This window comes from Molothrus ater, chromosome 2, assembly GCF_012460135.2.
Source record: "Molothrus ater isolate BHLD 08-10-18 breed brown headed cowbird chromosome 2, BPBGC_Mater_1.1, whole genome shotgun sequence".
NCBI classification, from domain to species: domain Eukaryota; kingdom Metazoa; phylum Chordata; class Aves; order Passeriformes; family Icteridae; genus Molothrus; species Molothrus ater.
Genome location: NC_050479.2, coordinates 85,883,108 through 85,903,587, shown reverse-complemented (window position 1 = coordinate 85,903,587; position 20,480 = coordinate 85,883,108). Strand labels below are relative to the sequence as shown.

Below are 20,480 nucleotides of genomic sequence, written 5' to 3'. Positions count from 1 at the left end.
TGTCTTGTTATTTTTTCCCAAGATTTTCTGGGATGAGCAGAGGCAAACAGCATGCAGTTCTCAGCAGGGATGGCAGCCTGAAGAGTGTCAGTGGTGTAATGAGGTTGACTGGTTTAGCCCCTCTTGATTTCCTCTAATTATTAGCGCTGGACTTCCCTTTTGGACTCAGCCAATACTCCTATGTCTGATGAAGATATTAAATACTATTGGTCCCAGTACAGACCTTTGAGGAACACTGCTCATTGCTGGTTTGGACACTGAGTCATTGACTGTAGCTCTTCCAATGTGGCCATCCAATTCCTTATTCATCCAATGGTCCATCTATCCATCAAACTCTTCAATTAAGAGCTGAGAATGTTATAAGGGACCATATTAAAGGCCTTACAGAAGTCTAGTATAGTACAAGTATGGTGTATTCCTATCTGTGCCACACCCATTATAGCATATGCTATATTGGTACTAGTGTTGCATATGCCATATTGATAAAGTGTCTGCTATGGTATATGAGATAGTCTGGCTTGTTTTGTCTGTCACACGTGCCTCTGGTCAAGGAGACGCCACAAGGGAGTCCCCAGCTCTTGGTTTGGGATTCCATGTGTGCTGCAGATGTGAGATGATGCTACTCTTGTCTAAAAGAGCTGTTGCAGGAGCTATGCTTAGGGAGGTGTCTTTTCCCAGTTGTCTTTTTTTTTTAAAAGGGCAGTCTTAAAGGGAGAATTGAACTTTAACTCTGGAGAAAAGGATTTTTCCTTTTGCTGAGGTTCTCTGGGTGATTTGGTGTCCTGAGCTGAGACTCATAGGTGCTAAGCTGCTGATGGGTGAGGAAGGCAGCATTTGTCCTCACACTGCACACAGCAGAGCAGATATATGGTATGAAATTCAATTTAGCAGCTTCAAAATACATGGCTTGGGTTCTGGTATCAGGAAAAACCCTAGCAACATCCTAAAGGCCCTCCTTATCCATACAGGACACTTGAAGCTGTAAGTGACACTTGGCAACATGCTGAGAGGATGCTCTGAAAGCTTTAAAGGTGCTACATAATCAAACTTGATCTGCTTATTAGTTTCCCCTTTTTTTCCCTGCTCTGAATCCATACTGGGAATCACCAGGGAGAGATATCTTTTTATTATCATTCTTTTATTTTCCTGTTGCTTTTCTGTTGCATATACAGTACTTAAAAATGAGATCACCTTCACGTCAGGCATGTACCATGTTTATTAACAGCAAAAAAAGTATTATCTAGGCTTCACTCAAGACCGATTAACGGGATAAATAATTGTTTCAAATTACTTTAAAAAAAACCAACCAAACAACAACCCCCCAAAGAATAAATTAATAACTTAAGTGATTAGCTGTCCACAGTGATTTGAAAACTTAATAACCATTCAAACAGTGACACCACAAGAAGACACATACTGTACAGTTTGCCACAGATTACTCTTGTCCTTCCTTCTACAAATGGAAATCAAAAAATTAAAAATACTCCTCTTTAAGAACAGTCATAGGCTTTGAAACACACAAAACATCCCTGCGAATTGGCTGCTGATGCAACAGCTTCACAGCCAGAGCTCCAACCCCTCCTCGCAGCAGGTTAAGAAACAAATGGAGAAAACTATCCTAATCTGACTGGGTCTGTTCCCACACAAAGATGCCCAAAGTTCCCACACAATGATGGCAAAGTCATGTTGACTTTGCCAAGGGCTGGGTTGAGTGGGATATAACTACTCTAAAGGTTTGGTCCTAACCCTACGGGATTCATTGACAGGCTCCCCGTGGAGCCCAGGGTCCTGCTCCCTTCCCCTCTCTGCAGCGTGGCTCAACCACCACGTCCATACTGCTCTCAAAAAACCCGTGGTATTTCCAGGGTAAATGTGGCAGCAGAACACTGAAAACTGTGCAAATGACATTTCCCCCACCCCCCTCACTCAGAAGAAAATCCTGCCAAGTTTTTTTCACCTTGGTAGTTAGGGATGAAGGGGTTTTTAATGAGTTTTGCAGAGCAGGATGTGTCGGTGTTGTGTATGATGCTGGGCATGACAACAGGTTACCATCACATGCTGCCAAGCCATTGCCTGCAGACTCAAACCAGCTCTTTGCATTATTAGATGTCAATTAATTACACCTCATGACACATCTGTGAGGTGGGGAAATAAGTACTAAAAACCTTCATTTTACAAGCCGGAGAAAAAGCGAGATACAGAGTTCACATGAACCCTCTCGTTCCACATGAAGATACAGTGCGGTGTCACCCAGAGAATGACAATAAAAATGATAGTTTCTTATCTGCTGGGGGCAAACCTCTCCCATATGGTCAACCCACTGGCCTACAAATGGACCCGTTATATGTTAGCAATAGGCTGCATCAAAAATTAAGAGCCTGCTGATTGGGAGCAAGTCTGTTGAGAAGCTTTTTTAGCTAAAGAGATGGAGCCATGTGGCCCAGCTTCTGTTTCAGATATTACTGGCTAGTGTTAAAACTTGAACACCACGTGCCAGGACCAGCTGGCTGTGGGCTGGAAGGGGACAGCTGTATTGTGACACCTTGCTACATATCAACTTTTCTTATGAGAAGACACTAAATCAGCAACCTGGTCGACAGTACAACACTAGGAGTTGTGAACAAGGAGATAAAATTGTGACTACAATGATGAGACACCAAGGACAGGATGATAGAGGGATGAACTGCTCCAGACCAAGGAGGAATTGTGATCAAAAAGTGCACACCTTGACCTGCAAGAGTCTCATTAACAGCTGCAAGATCATTGTGTACATATGGGAAGGCTGGGCAGAGAAGAGAGGCACTCAGACTCATCAGATGCCCTAAATTGGCTTTTTGGCCCTTATGATTTGATGCTGGATTGGTCCCTCTGATTTTTTTGACGGCTCTTTGACGGCCATGCATGTTCTCTGGCTGGTGCCAGAGTTAGGCTTTGCTCTTCCCCCTTCCTGTAGAACTTGGGCTTCCTCATAATCACAGCTCTGCTGCATCCATCTCACCTAGACAGCATCCCTCCAATGGCACACACACTGTGGGTGTCAGCTTTTACACGGAATGGAACTTTTACATCACCAGGCGGGAAAACACCAACACAATGCAAGCACAACTTGAGAAAACCATCCTGAGCCAGAAAGTTCAGACAGCACCTGGGAACTATTTTAACAACTTCCCTAAGACCTGGACATGGCTGTACCCCCTCTCCCCACCCAAGGAGCCATGATCATTGGATAGCCAAAACAGGCCAACACTTCCTGGTATGCCAGGGTGTGGAGGTGGCATGGGTTTGCTGAGAGGTCTGGATCTAGCCTGACAAATTTACAGGTTCAAGCTGTCTGCCAGTTGCTAGAACTGCCTGTCCATGTCCTGGATGACTTGTTCTGGGCCAGCCAGACCTTTCTAAGGTGCAAGGGATAGCCCAGTGTGGATTAGGTCTTCTCACTGGGGAGTATGGCCTTAGGGGTTGAGCTGTGTGCCTTGCCACTGGGCTTCATGGCCAGAGAAGTGGCCCAGTACCTGTTTTGGATGTTACAGGGCTCCAAGCAACCCCTTGGGCCCCCTCCCTCACATGGAAGAGTCTCCACTCAACCCCAGCAGCACAGGGTCTCAGGGTGGAAAAGATGCTCCAAGCAGAGTTAGCTATGGGTTTGACCTAGACTGGTCTTGAAAAACTCCAAGGATGAAGTGGCACCTCAAGGGACAACCCTGTGAAACCATGGCACTGCTGCCTCAGGAACAGCTCACGGGAGCCCCTCAGCAAGGTGTCTCCCAGCATGTCCTGATCCCCACACATTTCTTGTAGGGTTTCTCCTGCCCAGCTCAAAGCTGGGTGAACGGCCCAAGCATTATGGAATGCCAGAGCACAGGCATCACATTGTCAGGCAGGATGACCCCCTTGAAGTGAAGTGCCTGAGAGAGGTGGAAGCTCCTGTCCCACCAGTGCATGACTTCTACTGAGCATTCCACAGCCCACAAATCTCTGCACATCTGACTCAAGACACAGACCAAAGGAGCACATGGTGAGGACCAAGACCCAAACCTTACTGGCAAAGTCTCCTGACTTCTCTCGTCTCAACCTCATGTTCTCTCATATCTCACCCTTGCCAGTGGCTGGTGGCCCAGAGTTCAAATCCATCCCAGTTAGCTCCCAGACAAGGCCAAGCCTTCCCTATCTTTTGGTTCTGATTCGGCATTTGGCCCTATTTGCCAGATCTCAGCTTTGCCCTGGCACATGCTGTGCTCAAACATTATTCTCTTTCGCCAACTTGAGACTAAGCCTAAGCCTGGCATCTATTTAGAGCTGGAAATGTATTTCCCACTGAACACTCAAATGCTAGTTCAGAGCAAATCAGCTCCAAGGCAGCTCATACATCTCACGAGGCAGAGGAATGATGAGCAGCATTTGCATACTCACAGCAAGGGATACACACTCTTGGAGACTTTTGCCTTTAAAGCCACCTACTTAGTCATTTTCAGGCTTGGGGAAAGCTTTGAGCCATGGACCCAGTGCTTCATAAAACTAAATATTGAGGTCATGGTGTATGTCCCACAGACAACCCTTCTCCATGAGCACACACACATGCAAGCATATTCCTTTTCTAAATCAAACCACAGAGCTGTAGAGCAGGCTCTGACGTGAAGGCTCAAACCAGTTTAATTTCAATTAAAATGAATAATTTGCAATGTTCTCAGTTTCCTTAAATACCTATTTCTAACAAAGGAGCCTGTCATACTCGAGAATCCAAGTATAAAGTGGATGTGATAAACTCAATGCCTTCAGGACAAAGTTCTTGGCAGTCCGTGTAATTAAAGCAGCTGCTTTTCAATATGGTTTAAGACTAAATACTGCACAAACATTAATCACCAGGGACTGCTGTAATCAGCTTGGCAATTGTCATGGGTGACTATTTCCACTGAAGACATTGATTACTTAATGCATTCAGGAGGGGTTGATACAGTAATGTCTATATGGCACAGAGTCTGTGGGCTTCTGCTTAGTTTGGTGGTGCTGTTTGCTTGGTGCTTTACAGGGGAAAAGGTAGAGGAATGTATCTGTTTCAGTGAAAACACAGACTTCACTGCAAAGCAGAGAGAAGCCAGCAAACAGCAGTTGTTAAATAGCTGCTTTTGGGCCATTTTGGTCCTTGGTCTGCCAAATGCAATGAACCAGTTACTAGGGATGCTCATGAGAGCAAATTATCAAAACACAGGGTCTGAGCCTGGGAAAAGAGCTATCCCATGCCAGTGGTTGCCCCATGCACAAAGATATTTGTGGAATGTGGAGAAAAAGGTCTAGTTTCTCCAGTACCACAAAAGGCTTTTCCAGTCCTAATTAACTCCTTGGATTAAACGTGGGAGTGGGCACTAGATGCACCTAGTCCCAGTGCAGAAGCACAGGGCACCCACTCAGCAACTTGCATTCAAACCCACTGTGTTCTCTCTCGAGCCACTAAAGCTAACAGCTTTGAAGAAGAAATGGGAAAAAATCAGCTTCCCAGTAGAGTGACATTCTTTTTGGTGGGGATGGGGAGCTCTCTCCCAGATGGGTGAATGCACACTTCAGTGGGCTCTGGATCAGACCCAATGTTTAGTCTCCCCTGAGATGCAGAGATGAAAGGGGCAATAGAAATACGAAGTACTGTGTTCTAGTCTTCATTTTGTCAACTCACCAGGCAAATGTGCAAGCCTCCAGCAGGAGGCAATGGCCCTTGCAGGCTGTTACACACCCCCTGACCTTTAGAAAGCATCAGACTGCTAAATCTTTCCCTTTGGGGCTTTGGGTTTTTTCCCTTCTAGTAATTATTATTTTTAGCATAAACATTAGGGTATTTGCTTCATTGTTTCTATAAAAGTCCAACACTTCAATGTCTCAACAGGGTTGTCAGAGCTTTTCCATTAACATCCTTCCCTTTAATGGCATATGAGAAGAAAACACAAAATGGTGTAAAAAGTTCAAGACTTATTTTACCAGCACACAGCAGCACACAGCCCTTAAGGGACTGGAATCCTATCCCCATGTGGGTCACGTCTGGCCCTTTTCAAGCTCACACCAAGATTAAGCAAATGTGTTAATGCTTAAGCATTAATAATCAATACAACTTGGTGATGTTGGTGGAACACAGAGCCCACGGTGCTGGGAGGGGGTTCAGCTTGCAGAAAGAATAGCTCCAGCTCTTTAATAAATATTATTACCTAATCTTTCTGATGTCTCCTTCATTTGGCTCTTGGTTTGCGGTCAGCCTGTTTATTCGTGTCAGCGCTTGCTGTCTGGCAATCAGGCTGCTCCATGGCAGCATTAATTCTTCCTGTTTTCATGAGATCATGAATTATTATCTCTGCATTAAACTGTCTTGTCCTTCTCTTCTCTCTGTGCTCAGCAGCTGCCTGGCGAGCGATCCCAAAGCCTGGATGCTGGCAAGGGACAACAGCCGACTCCCACCCATAATTAGAGCCTAGGGCCATTAATGTCAGCAAGTCCCAGTGTTGTGTTGAAGAAACATTGCTGAAGATGAGGGGAAAACAGTTCAGCCTTTTGCACCCTCCACAAACCAACCACAATGCTACGTCAAAGCTCCTACTGAAACGCCCTGCCCTGACTCTCCTGACCAACCTCTTCCCAAGCCTATGGCCTCACCATCAACCAACATTTCAATTACTCTTCTTCTTTCTTCCAAGAAACATTCCACTAAACCTCCTCACCCAGGACCAATCTCTGCAGTACACCACCTGCCTTCTCCCAGTCCTCACAGCAGCCTTCCACTCCCTTCTTGTCACTCATCCTTATGCCAGTCCACACACACAGGGTCTCCAGAGCCTTTCTGCCCCCTCATACTCAACCACAGGGCTTCTCACAATGTCCACGATGTAGGACTCTCACTCTATGGGCTTCTTCTGGTGCCACAAAAGGCAAATTGTGGTTTTTAGGGTCAGATTCACAGGAATTGGTTTCGGATAGGCAGTGGGTCAGTGCTTAAATTCTACCTTCCAAAGCCAATCCCTCCAGCCCCTTCCAAAACCAATCTCTCCAGCCCATTCACTCTGAGAGTTAATGGAGAATATAAATAGAAGACAACTCAACAGACTCATGAGAGCATGTGCTGGCATGTATGTGTGTATGATGGAGCAAGTCTGGGGCTCCTAAGTCAACTCAATGGGATGGTGGGGATGGTGTGTCAAGCTCCTGAAGGTTAACAACCCCAACCCAAACCTTGGGGGCTGTCCAGCCAAAAGCAGAACAGCCCTCAGAGGTTTTGAACATATTATTTACAAGAGACAGGACAATAAAAGTGATTTCAAAAGCAATGGTCCTTGCTCAGTTTTGGGACTGGGAGGAGGCAGAGGACAACCATAAGGAGTGGAGAATCAGAGCTGGGCAATGATATCATATCCTATGGGAGATGCTGCAAACCTGTGTGGCATGGTTTAGGGTACGATATGGAAGAAGACGGGGAGAGATGATGCAGTGTTAGAACATACAAGGTGGCTTTAATAGCTGTAAGGAACAGATGTGTAGGGTGAAACCTGGTATTGCTAAGTCAAAGTTCCTGGATAGTGCATCCAGCAGCTAAAGCACAAACCTAGCCACCAAACATAGTTGGTCTTTATCACTGGCAAACAGTATCTGCCAAGTCTTCCCCTGAAATTAAGTTTTGTTTTAAGAGAAAAAAACAAACCAATGACACCCCCTCCCCTCCACAGACAAGTCTTAGAAATCCAGCCCAAGTGGGTCTGGCAGCCCAGCGGGGCTGCAGCTGGGGAAAACCAACAGGACATTTTCCTGTTCTACTGCCTGCCGCAGGCACTACTGCTTCATGCTCTTGGCAGGCTCCGAGGACTGCCGCACATCAGTCCACTCCTGCATGGTGCTCTGCAGCGCCTGTGTCTTCTCCTTGTCCACTTGCACGTAATCAACCTTCTCATCTGAGGCGACCGACGAGGTGGAGGGCTGTGGGGAGGAGAAACAGGGCACCGTCTGGTCACTCATCAGCTCCCTGCTCTTCCCTCTCACTCCTTTCTGCAGCAGCACAGTGGGTGCCACAAGCCCACCAGCACCATTCCCGCTTTCTTGAAGACTTCACAGCTCAACACCCTCCCTCTAACCTCCCAAAGATACTTGGATGAAGGATTTCAATCTGCTCTGCCTCTTGCTGGCATGAAACTGCAGTGCAATGGGAGGGTAGAAACAGCATGGGGGTCTCTACCTTCTCACAAACTTTGGGACATGAATGTTTGGTTGTAATTGTGTTCTCTAACTGCTGATTTTTTGAGTTCAGCCTTGCATCTTGTTCATTTTCCTGTAAAGAACTCCAGAACTCTTAGAGATACACATAGAAATACCAGCTCTATACCTTTTAGCTGTGCTGACTCTACCCACCTATGGCACTAGCTCATTTTCATCCCCAAACAACAGATATGTTTGCAGGATCTCCCAGGAGAACAAGGAGATACTTGTGTTGAGAACAAGGAGATACTTTTTACCATAACTTCTGGAGTCCTGAAGTTTTTTCTGACTTTACAAGCATTTCAGAGGACCTCCATCTCCTTGTAACTGGAGCCAGATCATGCTTTTTAGTGGTCTAAAATCACTTTTCCAGAATGGGATATAATTTAAATGGGTGATACTTGCAGAAATATTGCTGGGCAGAAAGAAACCATCAAGGGACAACTGTCAAATAATAAAAGGACCTAACCAGTGGGATACTTTGCCTAGGAAACAAGGTGGTATTTGAGAAAGTGAGGCCAACTCACAAATAGTTGCCATGGATGTTTATACAACCCTAGTCCTTCACCTTTCAGATGCAAAATCCAAGTCTGGTCTAGGAGGAGCTGTTGTTTTGAAGGAGGAAAAAAACAATTCTGATACTTCTGGGGATACCTCCTGACAGGTTTTCAAACTCCAGCTGAGTCTGTGGTCCCATCAGCATCCCTGAACCCTGCACATCCATGCTTCTGCTTTGCACTGCCAGCAAAGCTGCAGACATGCAAGAGAGACTGAGTTTGACCTAGAGTAAATATAGCAGTGGGTCACAGAATGGTTTGGGTTGGAAGGGACCTTAAAGATCATCTCATTTCAACCATGCCATGGGCAGAAACACCTTCCACTAGACCAGGTTGCTCTAAGCCCCATCCAGCCTGGCCTTGAAGACTTCCAGGGATGTGGCAACCAAAGCTTCTTTGGGCAGTCTGTTCAAGTGCCTCATTACCCTCATAGTAAGGAATTTCTTTCTAATATCTAATCCAAACCTGCTCTCTGACAGTTTGAAGCCATTACCCCTTTAGTGTCACTGTATACCTTTGTCAAAAGTCCCTCTCCACCTCTCTTTTAGCCCTTCAGGCATTGGAAAATGGTTTAAAGTCTCCTTGGAGCCTTTTCTCCTCCTCCTCCCACCTGTCTCAGCCTGCCTCCATCGTAGAGGTGCTCAGCCCTCTGAGCATCAGCGATTCCTGAGACCACAGTCTGGGCTTTGTACCATGCTGTTGCCAATGTGCATAGAACCCCTTAAAAATGCATCACTTTTTATTCAGAAGTTTATAAAATCCCCCATACCTTCCTGTGTGGCCCTGGTGAGCTTGGCTGGAAGTCCAGGGCCAGGTAATCCACACTCCCCGAACTCTTTTTAGGCGCTGGGCTGTTGGTACCACTAGGAACAGGAGAAGCAGAAATGGGGTTTTGCTAATGCAGGGAAGAGACAGGAGAGATAATGAGGATTAAAGTGGGAAGGAAGAAAGAAAAAAGGAAATTAACACAAATCCAGAAATGAAACATGTTGGAGGCACCTTTAAAACAGCCTGGATATTTGCTCACCTGCCTCTGGGACAAGGATATGCAAGAACTGCTGAGATACTATAAATGCTGTATATTGTGCTAACAAATATTTCAAGTCTCATGCTCTTGATTTCATGTATCAGAGCAGCTCTGCTGCCTTTGTGCTGATTTTATTCACATGCCTGACAGGAGACGTGGGCTTTGGTATGTCCCTAGAACCACACCTCAGCAAGGCCAGGCCAGCTCTGGGATCTTTGCTAATCACAACCATGCTGCACAGAGCACAGATTTCCTCTGCCCCATTAGTTACATAGCCTCAAAAATATGCTTCAAGTCAGTAGCTTCACCAAAACAGACAAAATCCCCTCCCTGTAAGCAGTGCCACTCCCTGCTTCTGCTCTGATAGCCCCTGCTCCCACAGAAACATGATGTCAGCAGCTATTAGGGGAAAAAAATTGAAAAAAATCAACCTTAATTAGGAAAATACACCCTGACAGTCTTATAAATTTTAAACCCCTCTTAATTCCTGGCAAAGTGGGTGATACATGTTTCTCCTCTCATACACATTTAAAGCTCCAATGAGACATGTTGTCTTCAGAAGGAAACACCCTGTTTTGTGCACTGAGGGATGCACATAAGGATGTACTCCACACTGTACTATCTGAGCACTTCCACATCACAAGCTAGGAATGCATCTGCAGAGCTGGGGAGATTGTATGTCCTGCCAGAACCATCTATCTTAGCTGTGGGGCCCTTACCATGGCCACGTAGTTCTCCTCGCTCTCTCCCGAGTCAGTGCTGGTGATGCTCTGGGAGGAGACAGGGCGACAGTACTGCAGAGAGCCGGCGTTGAAGGTCTGCCTGCAAGGACAGGGGGTGAGGTGTTACTGAGGGCTGCAGGTCCTGCTTGTCCTTTGCCACGGAGGGATGGGAGGGGGCAGCTCCTGATGCCTGCAACCATCACTGTGATCCAGTTTGGGCATGAGGAAGAGCTGAGGTTCTCCAGCCTATCCTTTCCATGGGTTGGAGATCCTTGGGTTTGGTCTTCTCAATCTTTTCTTTCTAGAATTTTTTAGTTAACACCTTGCTTTCTATGTACCTATAACTCTCCTGCTCTCATCTACACAAATCAGATTCCACAATCTCCTTCATCTCTCAGGAAACATTTAATTGTGGAGGATGGAGGGGCAGCCTTGGTGAAGCCTCTCACCTCCAACCCCACCACAGCAACAGGATTTGTTTACCGTACAGGCCCTATCCAAATTTTTTGCAGGAAAACAAATCCTCCGAGGAATTGTCTTTCTTTCAATTGGCCAAATCTAATTATACCGAACAAAATAATGAAATCAGCTTCTGGCATTAAAGCACGTGTCTCAAAAAGCTATTTGTTGCCTTTCAGTAAAGCAGGGTCATATGATTAGCTGATAGGGGAAAAATCCATTAGCTTCTCCAGGGTCAGACCTCTTGTCAATCAAACCCTGCTTGCTGCTTCCCAGCGCAGTGATTTCAGCACACAGCGTTCATGCCCTGCAGTCAGTCTCCACACAATCCAATTTATTAGAGGAGTCATAGCAGCCAAGCTTTGCTTCTGCCTTTTACTGGTCAACATCAGACCATGAATTAGTAGCAGAGCTGGAATTGTGCGAATCCTGTTATTTTTGGCTGGCAGACATAGCTCTGAAGTGCTTTGGTTTAATTTTGCAGACTTCCTTCAGGCTAAGCTTTGCTTTCAAGGCAATCAAAACACGGCTTGGTCAGACCCTGAGAGTCACCCTCTGCTTTTAGATGACAGTGGGGTTTGGGGGGGAATAGCTTGGATGTGAAATCATGCCCCCCACACAGCGTGGCTGAGTTGGTCTGGCTTAGCTGAATCATGAATCGTGGCGGACCACAGGTCCCAGGTCAGAGCTACGGCTCTCCAGTAGTTGTCAGATCCCAGAAACAGGAAATGTCTTCAAGGGATCTTAATTATCTTGTTAGTCACATGCTGGGCTTTCATGTGAAATCCCAACCTAAATGAATTTACCTTCCTGCCACCAGCTGCGATGTGGGGAATGTTTAATCCATGGCAGAGGTGACAGCATGGCTACCTGTGAATGTCAGTAAGAATGAGACCAGAGAATTGCTGTTGGAGCAAAGCAAGAAATCATCTCCCAGCCATTACTCACGTTGGCCTGGACCAGGATTTTGTGACTGGTGATTTGAAGGGAAGCTCATCAATGACAGTGTTGTTCCTCAGGTCCAGCGGTGATGGCTTTGCTGGGGAGGGGAAAAGCCTTTATTCAGAGGCAGCATATTCCTGCAATTCAGCATCCATGACTGGTATTAAAGTGCCCTCAACAGATGGTTGATTACTTCCCATTCTACTAATTAGGCCCCCAGCCCTCCAGCTGATGACAAATACTCCAAACCAAAACCCCTGTGCTCATTTATGCCAGAACTGTGGGAGAACAGTGAGTTTCTCCCTCTGCTCCACAGCCCCAAAGTGGATGGGTAGTCCTACAAGGGGGATGTGCCTTCCAGGGAATAGAGATCTGCTAAAAATCCCCAAACCCCAAAACCACTCATTAGATATCTATGGTAACTAATGCATTAGATGGGGACAAGACCAGGCTCTGCCACGCCTGAACTACATCTGTGTGGAGTGTATTCCCATAGGGAATGGAAAAGGACATCTGCAGGGTAGCAGATAAAAGCTCTTCTCGTCATGGATGATTCAAAAGGTGGAAGAGTTCTATGCTCCAACCCAAGCCCTTGAATGGAGTGTCCATGAGGTTAGGTGTTGACACCCTAGAGATGGGAGCCCTCCTCGTCACGATCTCCTTGGCCACCTGGTCAGACAATGGATTAGGGAGAGATTTGGAGAATGTCAGCAGAGCCCTGAAGGAAGAACTGCCTAGAACCAGCCAGTAGGAAACTGTAGGAAAAACTTGTGTCATCTGAATACAACTTTGAGATTTTGGGGTGCAGCACAGGGAGGGGTGCAGGCCAAGGGGGTGAAATCTTGCCTGTGACATGCATCTCCTGTAAAGGCCTGGAAGGGTTTGAGACGGACTGTTCAAGCACCATGAAAGCTACATTTGCACTACAGAGCTTCTGAAAGAGGAAGAGGATGGGGGACATCTGAAGGTCTGACTGTGCCGGCAGTAGCAAAGCTCACCCCACCTGGGACTGGACAGAACTTCACAGATGTAGTCTGAAGTATTAGGAGAACAGAAGGATGCCTGGAAAGATTTGTGCACAACCAAAGGTTCTTACCTTTCCGGTCGGGTTTGAGGTTGCGGTTGACTGGCGGGGGCTGGATTTCACTCAGCCGCCGGTGGCACTGAGCCACGGCTCCTCCTTTATGCACGGGAAGGGTGGCCGAGGACAAGCCCACCAGGTCAAAGTGATGCGGCCCAGGGCTCATGGGGATGTAGAGACTTTGGGCATTGTCATTGGCTTTCTCGGCGTGGATTAGGGGCGAGGAACCGGGGTTCATGGGGACGTAGTTGTCCTCAGAGTCGGTGCTGTGGGAGCGGGCCACCGCTGCCTTGGCCTGCTGGGGGAGGACGAGCTGTGAGCATCAGGCACTGCTCAACCCCATCCACTACAAACCCTTCATTTCATCATAACCAACATCTGAGGGGAGACTCACTCTAAAATCTAAGCACAAAGGGAAGGAATGATCTGTCCCCTCCTTGGACATCAGTTTGCACTGAGAGGGTCTACCTCCTTTCTTTCCAAGACATTGCAACATCCTGAGTTTTCAGAAAGGTCTTCATCACCCAGACCTGAGCACCTTCTCATGATCAGAGTGAGCTGGAGAAGCATGCTTAACCTGAAAGTCTTTCTTCCCTAGGCTGTGTCCTGTGACTAAAATGGAATATGAAAGGTTGCTTTAATGTCATTTCCAGCTCAGGAAATCTTAGAAAGTGCACAAAAGAGGCTGTTCTGGCTACATGTCAAAATTTAGCTCAGCAGCATCCCAGGCTTTCAGGAAGAAGGCAAACTCTTGGGTAGTTTTATTTGGGCCAAAGCTGCAGGCAGATACACTGTGTGTAAGCAAAGCTCTGCACATCATGCTGGGTTAGATGGTTGCCACCCCATCTGTTCTCTGCAGGTCACCATGGTTTAAACAGAAACCATTAACAGACCCCTTCTTGACTTAGCTCTGCAGGACTGGGCTGTGAGGGCCAACTTGGAACCAACCTGTCTCTGAATCTGTAAGGTGAAAGTGGTGCCTGTGGTGTGGTGGCCACACCAAGGCCAACTCACCAGGTAGGAGTGGTATCCATCGTTCATGGACTCGACTGACTGCACAGCGCTGCCGCCCCCGTGCTGAGGGTACTCGTACGTCTCACAGGAAGAAGCTGCAACACAACCACAGATTCATGTGTCCCACCACAGCTGATAACAAAAAGGGGTCCCTGAAAACAAAATCCAGGCACTGGTAGGGCAGTATCTGTTCTTGTTGATTGAGATGATGATGAGAAGACATGGTCTTTAGCTTGTCACAGGCTCTCTGCTATGCTCCTTCCCAATGAGCATCTCTTTGATGCACCAGCACAACTGCATGTGCCGTGCAGACTAACCCTGTTCTGCTGAAGTGCTGCAAAATCCCAGGGGTAAAGGTGTCAGATAATGCAGATCATGGTGACAAAACTGGGTTAAGGGGAAGCTCTGTTAGAGCTTGCTCAGTAAATGTAAAGGCTGGCAGCCTCCAGGAAGGGGAGGATGGGTGCTAAGCTCTTAGACCAGTCTGTTTACTGGTGAGCATGAATCTCAGCCTAAGGGTGGGCATTTAGGCAGGAGGGGATGGAAGAAGCATTTCAGAGAGCTGTGTGTATAATTTACAGTGCATTTTCTCTCCAGCCACCTTTCTATGTTACTTTGCAACTATCTCATCCTAGGCACGAGGTTTGGAAAGGGCATGTACACCTTCAGCCCACTCATGGCCAATGGCAGTCGTGGCTCTGCTGCACTTGGGATTGTTGGGTTTTGGAGACATCCCAGGTTTTGCACACCCACCTTTGTGAGCAAAACCAAGGCATACTTCTAAGCTGAAGTATGTTCTGATAAACCCGGATATGAGTTGAAGCAAAGGTAAGCTAAAAGTGGCCAAAATCACAAATATCTGGCAAAGGGCTGCATAAGCAAGCTCATTTGGGGTTTTGGTTTAAGGTACAATACAGCCAAGAGCCAGCTGAGCAGCTCTGGTGGGCAGAACTCTGTGTATGCCTCTCCATTCCTGCTGAATACAAAAACCAGGGCCAGATCCTGGGTCAGCAGAGTTTCTCTGTGTTTTGGTTGATGCCACGTGCACCCCAGCCCTACCACAACCCAGTGGGACTGATCCACCCAAGGCTGCTGAATAGCACAAAGCCACCCCCAGGTCCCCACCTCCAAATTCACCTCGGTGCAGTCTGCTGTTCTCCACTGCTGGCAGCGTGTTTCTCCGGGGAATGGTGGCTGCCATGGGGGTGAGACCTAAATTTTCACCAGGCTGGGGCCGCTGGGGTGGACTGCCCCAGCGTGGCTCTGTCTGCCCAGGCTTCGGGGGCCGTGGCGGTGGCGCAGCGGGTGAGTCGCTGGCGGCCACAGCCAGAGCGTTGTGGTTCTTGTCCAGTGTAAATGTCCTGGGGATCTGGTAGATGGAGAGTGGGGTGGCAGGGATGTCATAGGAGTCCGTGGAGAGCTCCCCAAACTCCTTGCATAGGGTGTTGTTGGGAGTCTTGTAGGTGTAGACCTCCTCATTATCAGTTTCAGAGCTGGTGAGGCTCGACTTGGGGTGGGTGTAGGAGCCAAAGGAGCGCGGGAGGTCGTAGGCACTGTCCCTGAACTCCGAGTTGTGCCGGCTGGGTTTTGGAAGGCTGTAAAAGCCGTGGAGCTGCCCACCAACGCCGTTCATGCAGTGCCCGTTGCCCTGCGAGAGCTTCTGGACCGCCGAGTCACTCCGCATGAAGAAGGCAGACCTGGTGGCTTGGGAGAAGCTGGCACTCCTACAGAGGGAGAGGAGAAAGGGGTTGGAATGGGGGGAGAGCTGGTTCTGGGAGCTCTGCTCCCTCTGTATGTCACCTAACTGACCTGCACTGCCCAGCCCCAGAGCAATAAGAACCCCTCAGACCCCTCCAAACATGCCCACAAGCCACTTGATACTGAAACACTGTCAAAATGCCTCTGTCATAGGTGAGAGGTACATGCACCCAGCTCCATGACAGGGCCATAGGCAAGAATGAGCCTTCTGTCCAGACATAAATTTCTCCAAAGGGGCAATTTTCACACCAGCTGACAACATCCCAGGACACAGCTGCAAAGTGCCAATCTGCCAGCACTGCCATCATGTCTCGACTGCCCATCTGCAGTTCAGGAGGGAGATTTCATCTCACCTCTGCCTTGCAAATGTGTGAAGGTCTGAAAAAATTCCTGATGGGGATTATTTCAAGGTCTCCAGCCATGTCGTCATCCTGCCCTCTCACAGGACAAGCAATGGGGAGGTAATAGAAGTCCCCAGCTGGGATCTGCGGTTTGCAGCCCTGATGCACAGGGGGAGGAATGAACATCAAGGCTAATTTCAGATTTGTAAAAGTCCTGGACTGTCCAGGGTGAGCAGGGCAGTGCGGTCACTAGGTCCATGCCTTGGTAATGATTCCTCGATGTACATGCGGTCATGCCTGGGGACTCGTCAAAACAGGGGCCAAGCACAGAGGTCTCAGGCCTCTAACAACTCCTGGTTAGCCACTGCTGCTCTGCTGATTCCCCTCAAGGTACTTCATCTCCTGTTTTATCCCTGCTTTATCCTGCACATGGGTCAGGCTTTTGAGGATCACACTCTCCCAGTCAGAAAGGGCTCAGCCAGCCCCATGTAAACACCCCCCTCAGAAGAAAGTTCTGCCCTGCATCAACCACTGTGGTGAGAAAAAGTGAAATGGTAATAGGGAGAGTTTCCAGTTGTGGGAAATCACTGGGAAAGTGCCAGTCCTTTGGGAAAAGCTGAGAGATGCTGGTTTACACTGCTCTGGTGTGGTTGATAACTCTGCAGGGACAACAGGGACTCTGTTTCATGGAGCCAGCACGAGATGGCGCTCAGAAATAGAGTTTATTTAGGGAGAAAAGCAAGTGATGCTCTGATAAGACAAACGAATCCCTGCCACCTTTGGACCTCAGCCCACCCAGAACTGGTTTCGGTTCTGTCAGGGTATTTTTGGTCCACAACTTGAAACATCTCATGGGTTAATTATTCTGCACTGCCTGCCAATTAGCTACTATTATCCTCATTTTATGGATGAGTAAAGTAAGAGCTCCAGAGCAGAAAGGGGAGGGATTCCCAGCAGTCCTGCAGCCTGACCCTGTGCACTGGGCATTGATCAGAGCATTATCTCTGGCCCAGTTGCAGAAGTTACCACTGGCCAGGTTTGTTTCTGCTCACCAAAACATTGGTGCTTGCTCCATTCTCCTCCAGGTCCCAGCCCTGTTCAGGTTCCCAGAGAGTGGATTTTACGTATCCTCACAGCTGGAGTGTGAGAGGACCATGTTTTTTAAACACTGTCCTATTAACTCTATCTGAAGTTAATTTTTCTGAGCCTTTTTCCGTTGTTTTTTTCTGAGTAGGGAAAGTCAGCTGCAGCAGGAAAGCCCAGTGGATGCAGCCTGAGCTCTGCTCTCACTCACGCCAGCTGGGTTCCGACTGTCTCTCCCTCCCTCCCTCCTTGCCTGCTCCTGCGAGCCAAAACTCTCCACGTCAAAAAAACTCCTCGCTATTTAAGGCAACCGGCTGGGTCTGGAGGCGGGGACTGTCGCTGGCTCAGAAATCCCACACCGTGCACCACCAGCTGCCATGAAAGCCAGCGAGCTCTGCAAGGGGTGAACAGCAGGGTAGGGCAAACCCTGCCCATCCCTTTGTTTGTCCTTTTTCTGGTTATTTGGTTATTTCTGGAATCAGGGCCCTGCCTGCAGGATCACAAAGTGGTTAAGGTTGGAAGGGACCTGTAGAAGTCATCTGGTCTAAACCCTTGCTCAAGCAGGGCAACCTAGGGCTGTGGCAGGACTGTGCCCAGACAGCTTCTGAATATCTTCAAGGATGGAGACTCCTAAACTTCTCTGGGCTACGTGTGCTAGTGTTCAGACACACTCACAGTGAAAAAATGTTTCCTGATGTTCAGATGGGCTCTCCTGTGTTTAAGTTTGTGCCCATGGCCTCGGGTCCCTGGCACTGGGCATCACTGACAGGAGCCTGGCTCCATCCCCTTTGCACCGTCTCTACAGGGGAGATACCCCTGAGACTTTCATGTGCCAGCTGAACAGTTCCAGCTCTCTCAGCCTTTCCATTTAAGAAAGATGCTCCAGGCCCGTCAGCAATTTCATGCCCCTTTGAACTGGACCCAGTATTGACCCCTGGGGTACTGCTAGGGACTGGCCTCCAATTAGACTTCATGCCACTGACCACCACCCTCTGAGTGTGGCCTTTCAGCCAGCTTTTAACACCACCTGAAAAGCCAGGAAAGCTGGGAGTTTGTGAGGTCACCACTCTGACCTCCTCCCAACCATGATGAGATGAGACCATCATTCAGGACTTTCTCTCCAGATAGGTTTTGCAGACCTCCAAGGAACGAGGTGGGTTGAGCCACTCACACCCAGCCCTCCCCTCAGCCGTTCCTGAGTGGATGGGCCACAATACCTTGCATTTTCTGACTTTCTGCTCATACACTGGTGCAGGAAAAGGTAGTCCTGGGGGGCACTGGCAGACAGGGTGCTCTGGAGGTGGCTGGCAGGCGAGTCGAAGGTGAACAGGGTGGGCTGGCTGGAGTGGGACGGCGCTGAGGACTTGCGCTCTCGCAGCAGGTGGTGGCTGGCGCTGCTGAGCTCGGCCGGGGAGGAGCGCGGGGCGTGGTTCATGGAGGCAATGCTCCTCAGGGTGTCTGTGCAGGGAGGAAACACACCTGTGAGTGTCAGACATAGCTACCCCACATCCCGTGTTCCCAGCGCTTTCCTTTCATAAATGCTCTGGAATTATGGAGGTCACTGTGGATGGCTCATGGCTCCAAGGGATCCTCTCAGCTTCTCTACTCAGAGCATATGCAACTACAGGCACCATGTATGGAAATAAATATTTATTATATTTTATCATAAACCACATTTCCTAATTTTATAATACTTTGTCACATGCTTAGTGGCTTGCTGGGATGTCTGCAGGATGTCAGCCTATTTCATGGGGAGCTCAGTGGGTTGTTAAACCCGATTTAAAAGAGAGGAGCTTTCACACCGCAGTGAGATGTGACCCAAGTCACCTCCATCCCTCTTTGTAAGGGCATCACTGCTATTCCTTTACACTTGGGTTAACTGAGGAATAGGGTGGGAATCTAGATGGACATAACGACAGCAAAGACAAAAAATATTCTCATGTTTCCAAATTCTGTATTGATTTTGTGACCTCCAGAGAGTTGCTGCTGTTTTCTGTGAATTTAAAGGGATGCAGACCCAAGATGTGACTGTTAGTGCCCACTTCCCCTGCTCAAGGAGAAACAGACTTTAAAATATTAAATTAATTTCAATGGAGAATATCTCAGAAGTCAGGAATAATCACCCAGCTACTCCAGCCCTCTCATAAGTGCGCTTCATTAATTCAAACCACAGATGAATTTTTACAGCCAAGCTGTAAATCCCCATAAAATAAAAAACCACAAACAAACAAAACCAAAACCAAAAAAGCCAAAACAAAACCAAAACACCCAGGAAACCCACAAGCTGCAGAATATTTTGGAAATGCTGATCCATCTCTGGTTGCAGAAGACCACAGACGCAGAAGACCATCCATGCACTCCTGACATGTGAAAACCACTCACTGTGGTTTGCACAAGTCACACTTCATATAGTAAGTGTGATTTACATTTATTTGGTGCTGATACAAAACAGAGAAAAAACCCAAACCCCAACAAAAAGGGGAAATTCACACATTTTCTAGCCACAACCTATTTGGGGATGGATCTCAGGTTTCCCTGACATGATGTTCACCAGCTCTTCAAATTTGACTTCAGGCATCTATGCTCCAACACAGGGATGAGCAACTTTTTATAGATTACCAGCCTCTTTTTTTCCATTCCTTCCCTCAAATTCCAGACCCTACCAAAAATTTTGCACCTGACTCCTTTATGCTACAGAGAAATGAGAAAACACTCTACAAAGTGGCTATAGTGGCTCAGACAAGGAGAAGCTCCATGCAGGGTGATTTTTCACCAACTTCTGAATCATGTCAAGATACAAAATCAATCTGTCTGCTGCTCATTCACAGCTGCTACATTTTTTCCCTGGTGTTACTGCAAACTTCAACCAGTGCACAAAAAGTACATTAATAAAAGCCAAAGAGCCTGCCTTGACTGTGTTGTTTGGCTTGTGCTAAACACAGAAAGGATCAATATTTAACATTGACATTAATGGTGGGGGATGACAGCTTAAAACTCTGATTCTTGTGTTTTTTGCATGGGCATTAAAGATCCCCTGGGGCTCTTCATGGGAGTAAATGGCCATCTCAGTGTCCCCGGACAAAACAGTGTCTTGACCCTCATTCTTATTAAATATTTATCCCATAGCAGTGCAGAATGATCCCCATTGGAAAAGGAGTCTTGAGAGCTATGAAAATTCCAAATTGAGTGCTTTGAGATTAACCAGGATGAGAGATCCCAAACCCACACTGCCATCAAAAATAGGGGTGCTGTACCCAAAGTGCCCCTCAGGAGCCCCAT

General features: G+C 47.7%; 1 protein-coding gene across 2 annotated transcripts in view; it reads right to left on the bottom strand.

Annotated features, from left to right (window-relative positions):
* Nucleotides 1–1,198: 1,198 nt before the first annotated feature.
* The window catches only part of GAB2 (GRB2 associated binding protein 2), a 93,306-nt gene continuing 74,024 nt past the window's right edge, over nt 1,199–20,480 (bottom strand). The window contains exons 3-10 of one of the 2 annotated variants that reach the window (XM_036405491.2): nt 18,419–18,659; nt 15,157–15,743; nt 14,020–14,114; nt 13,021–13,303; nt 11,931–12,021; nt 10,521–10,623; nt 9,544–9,669; nt 1,199–7,941 (exon numbers count right to left, since the gene is read on the bottom strand). In XM_036405491.2, coding sequence (XP_036261384.1) covers nt 7,798–7,941; nt 9,544–9,669; nt 10,521–10,623; nt 11,931–12,021; nt 13,021–13,303; nt 14,020–14,114; nt 15,157–15,743; nt 18,419–18,659 — 1,670 coding nt within the window. In that variant the 3' untranslated portion in view covers nt 1,199–7,797. The remainder of the gene's footprint in view (nt 7,942–9,543; nt 9,670–10,520; nt 10,624–11,930; nt 12,022–13,020; nt 13,304–14,019; nt 14,115–15,156; nt 15,744–18,418; nt 18,660–20,480) is intronic. The other variant, XM_036405563.2, reaches the window with a different exon arrangement.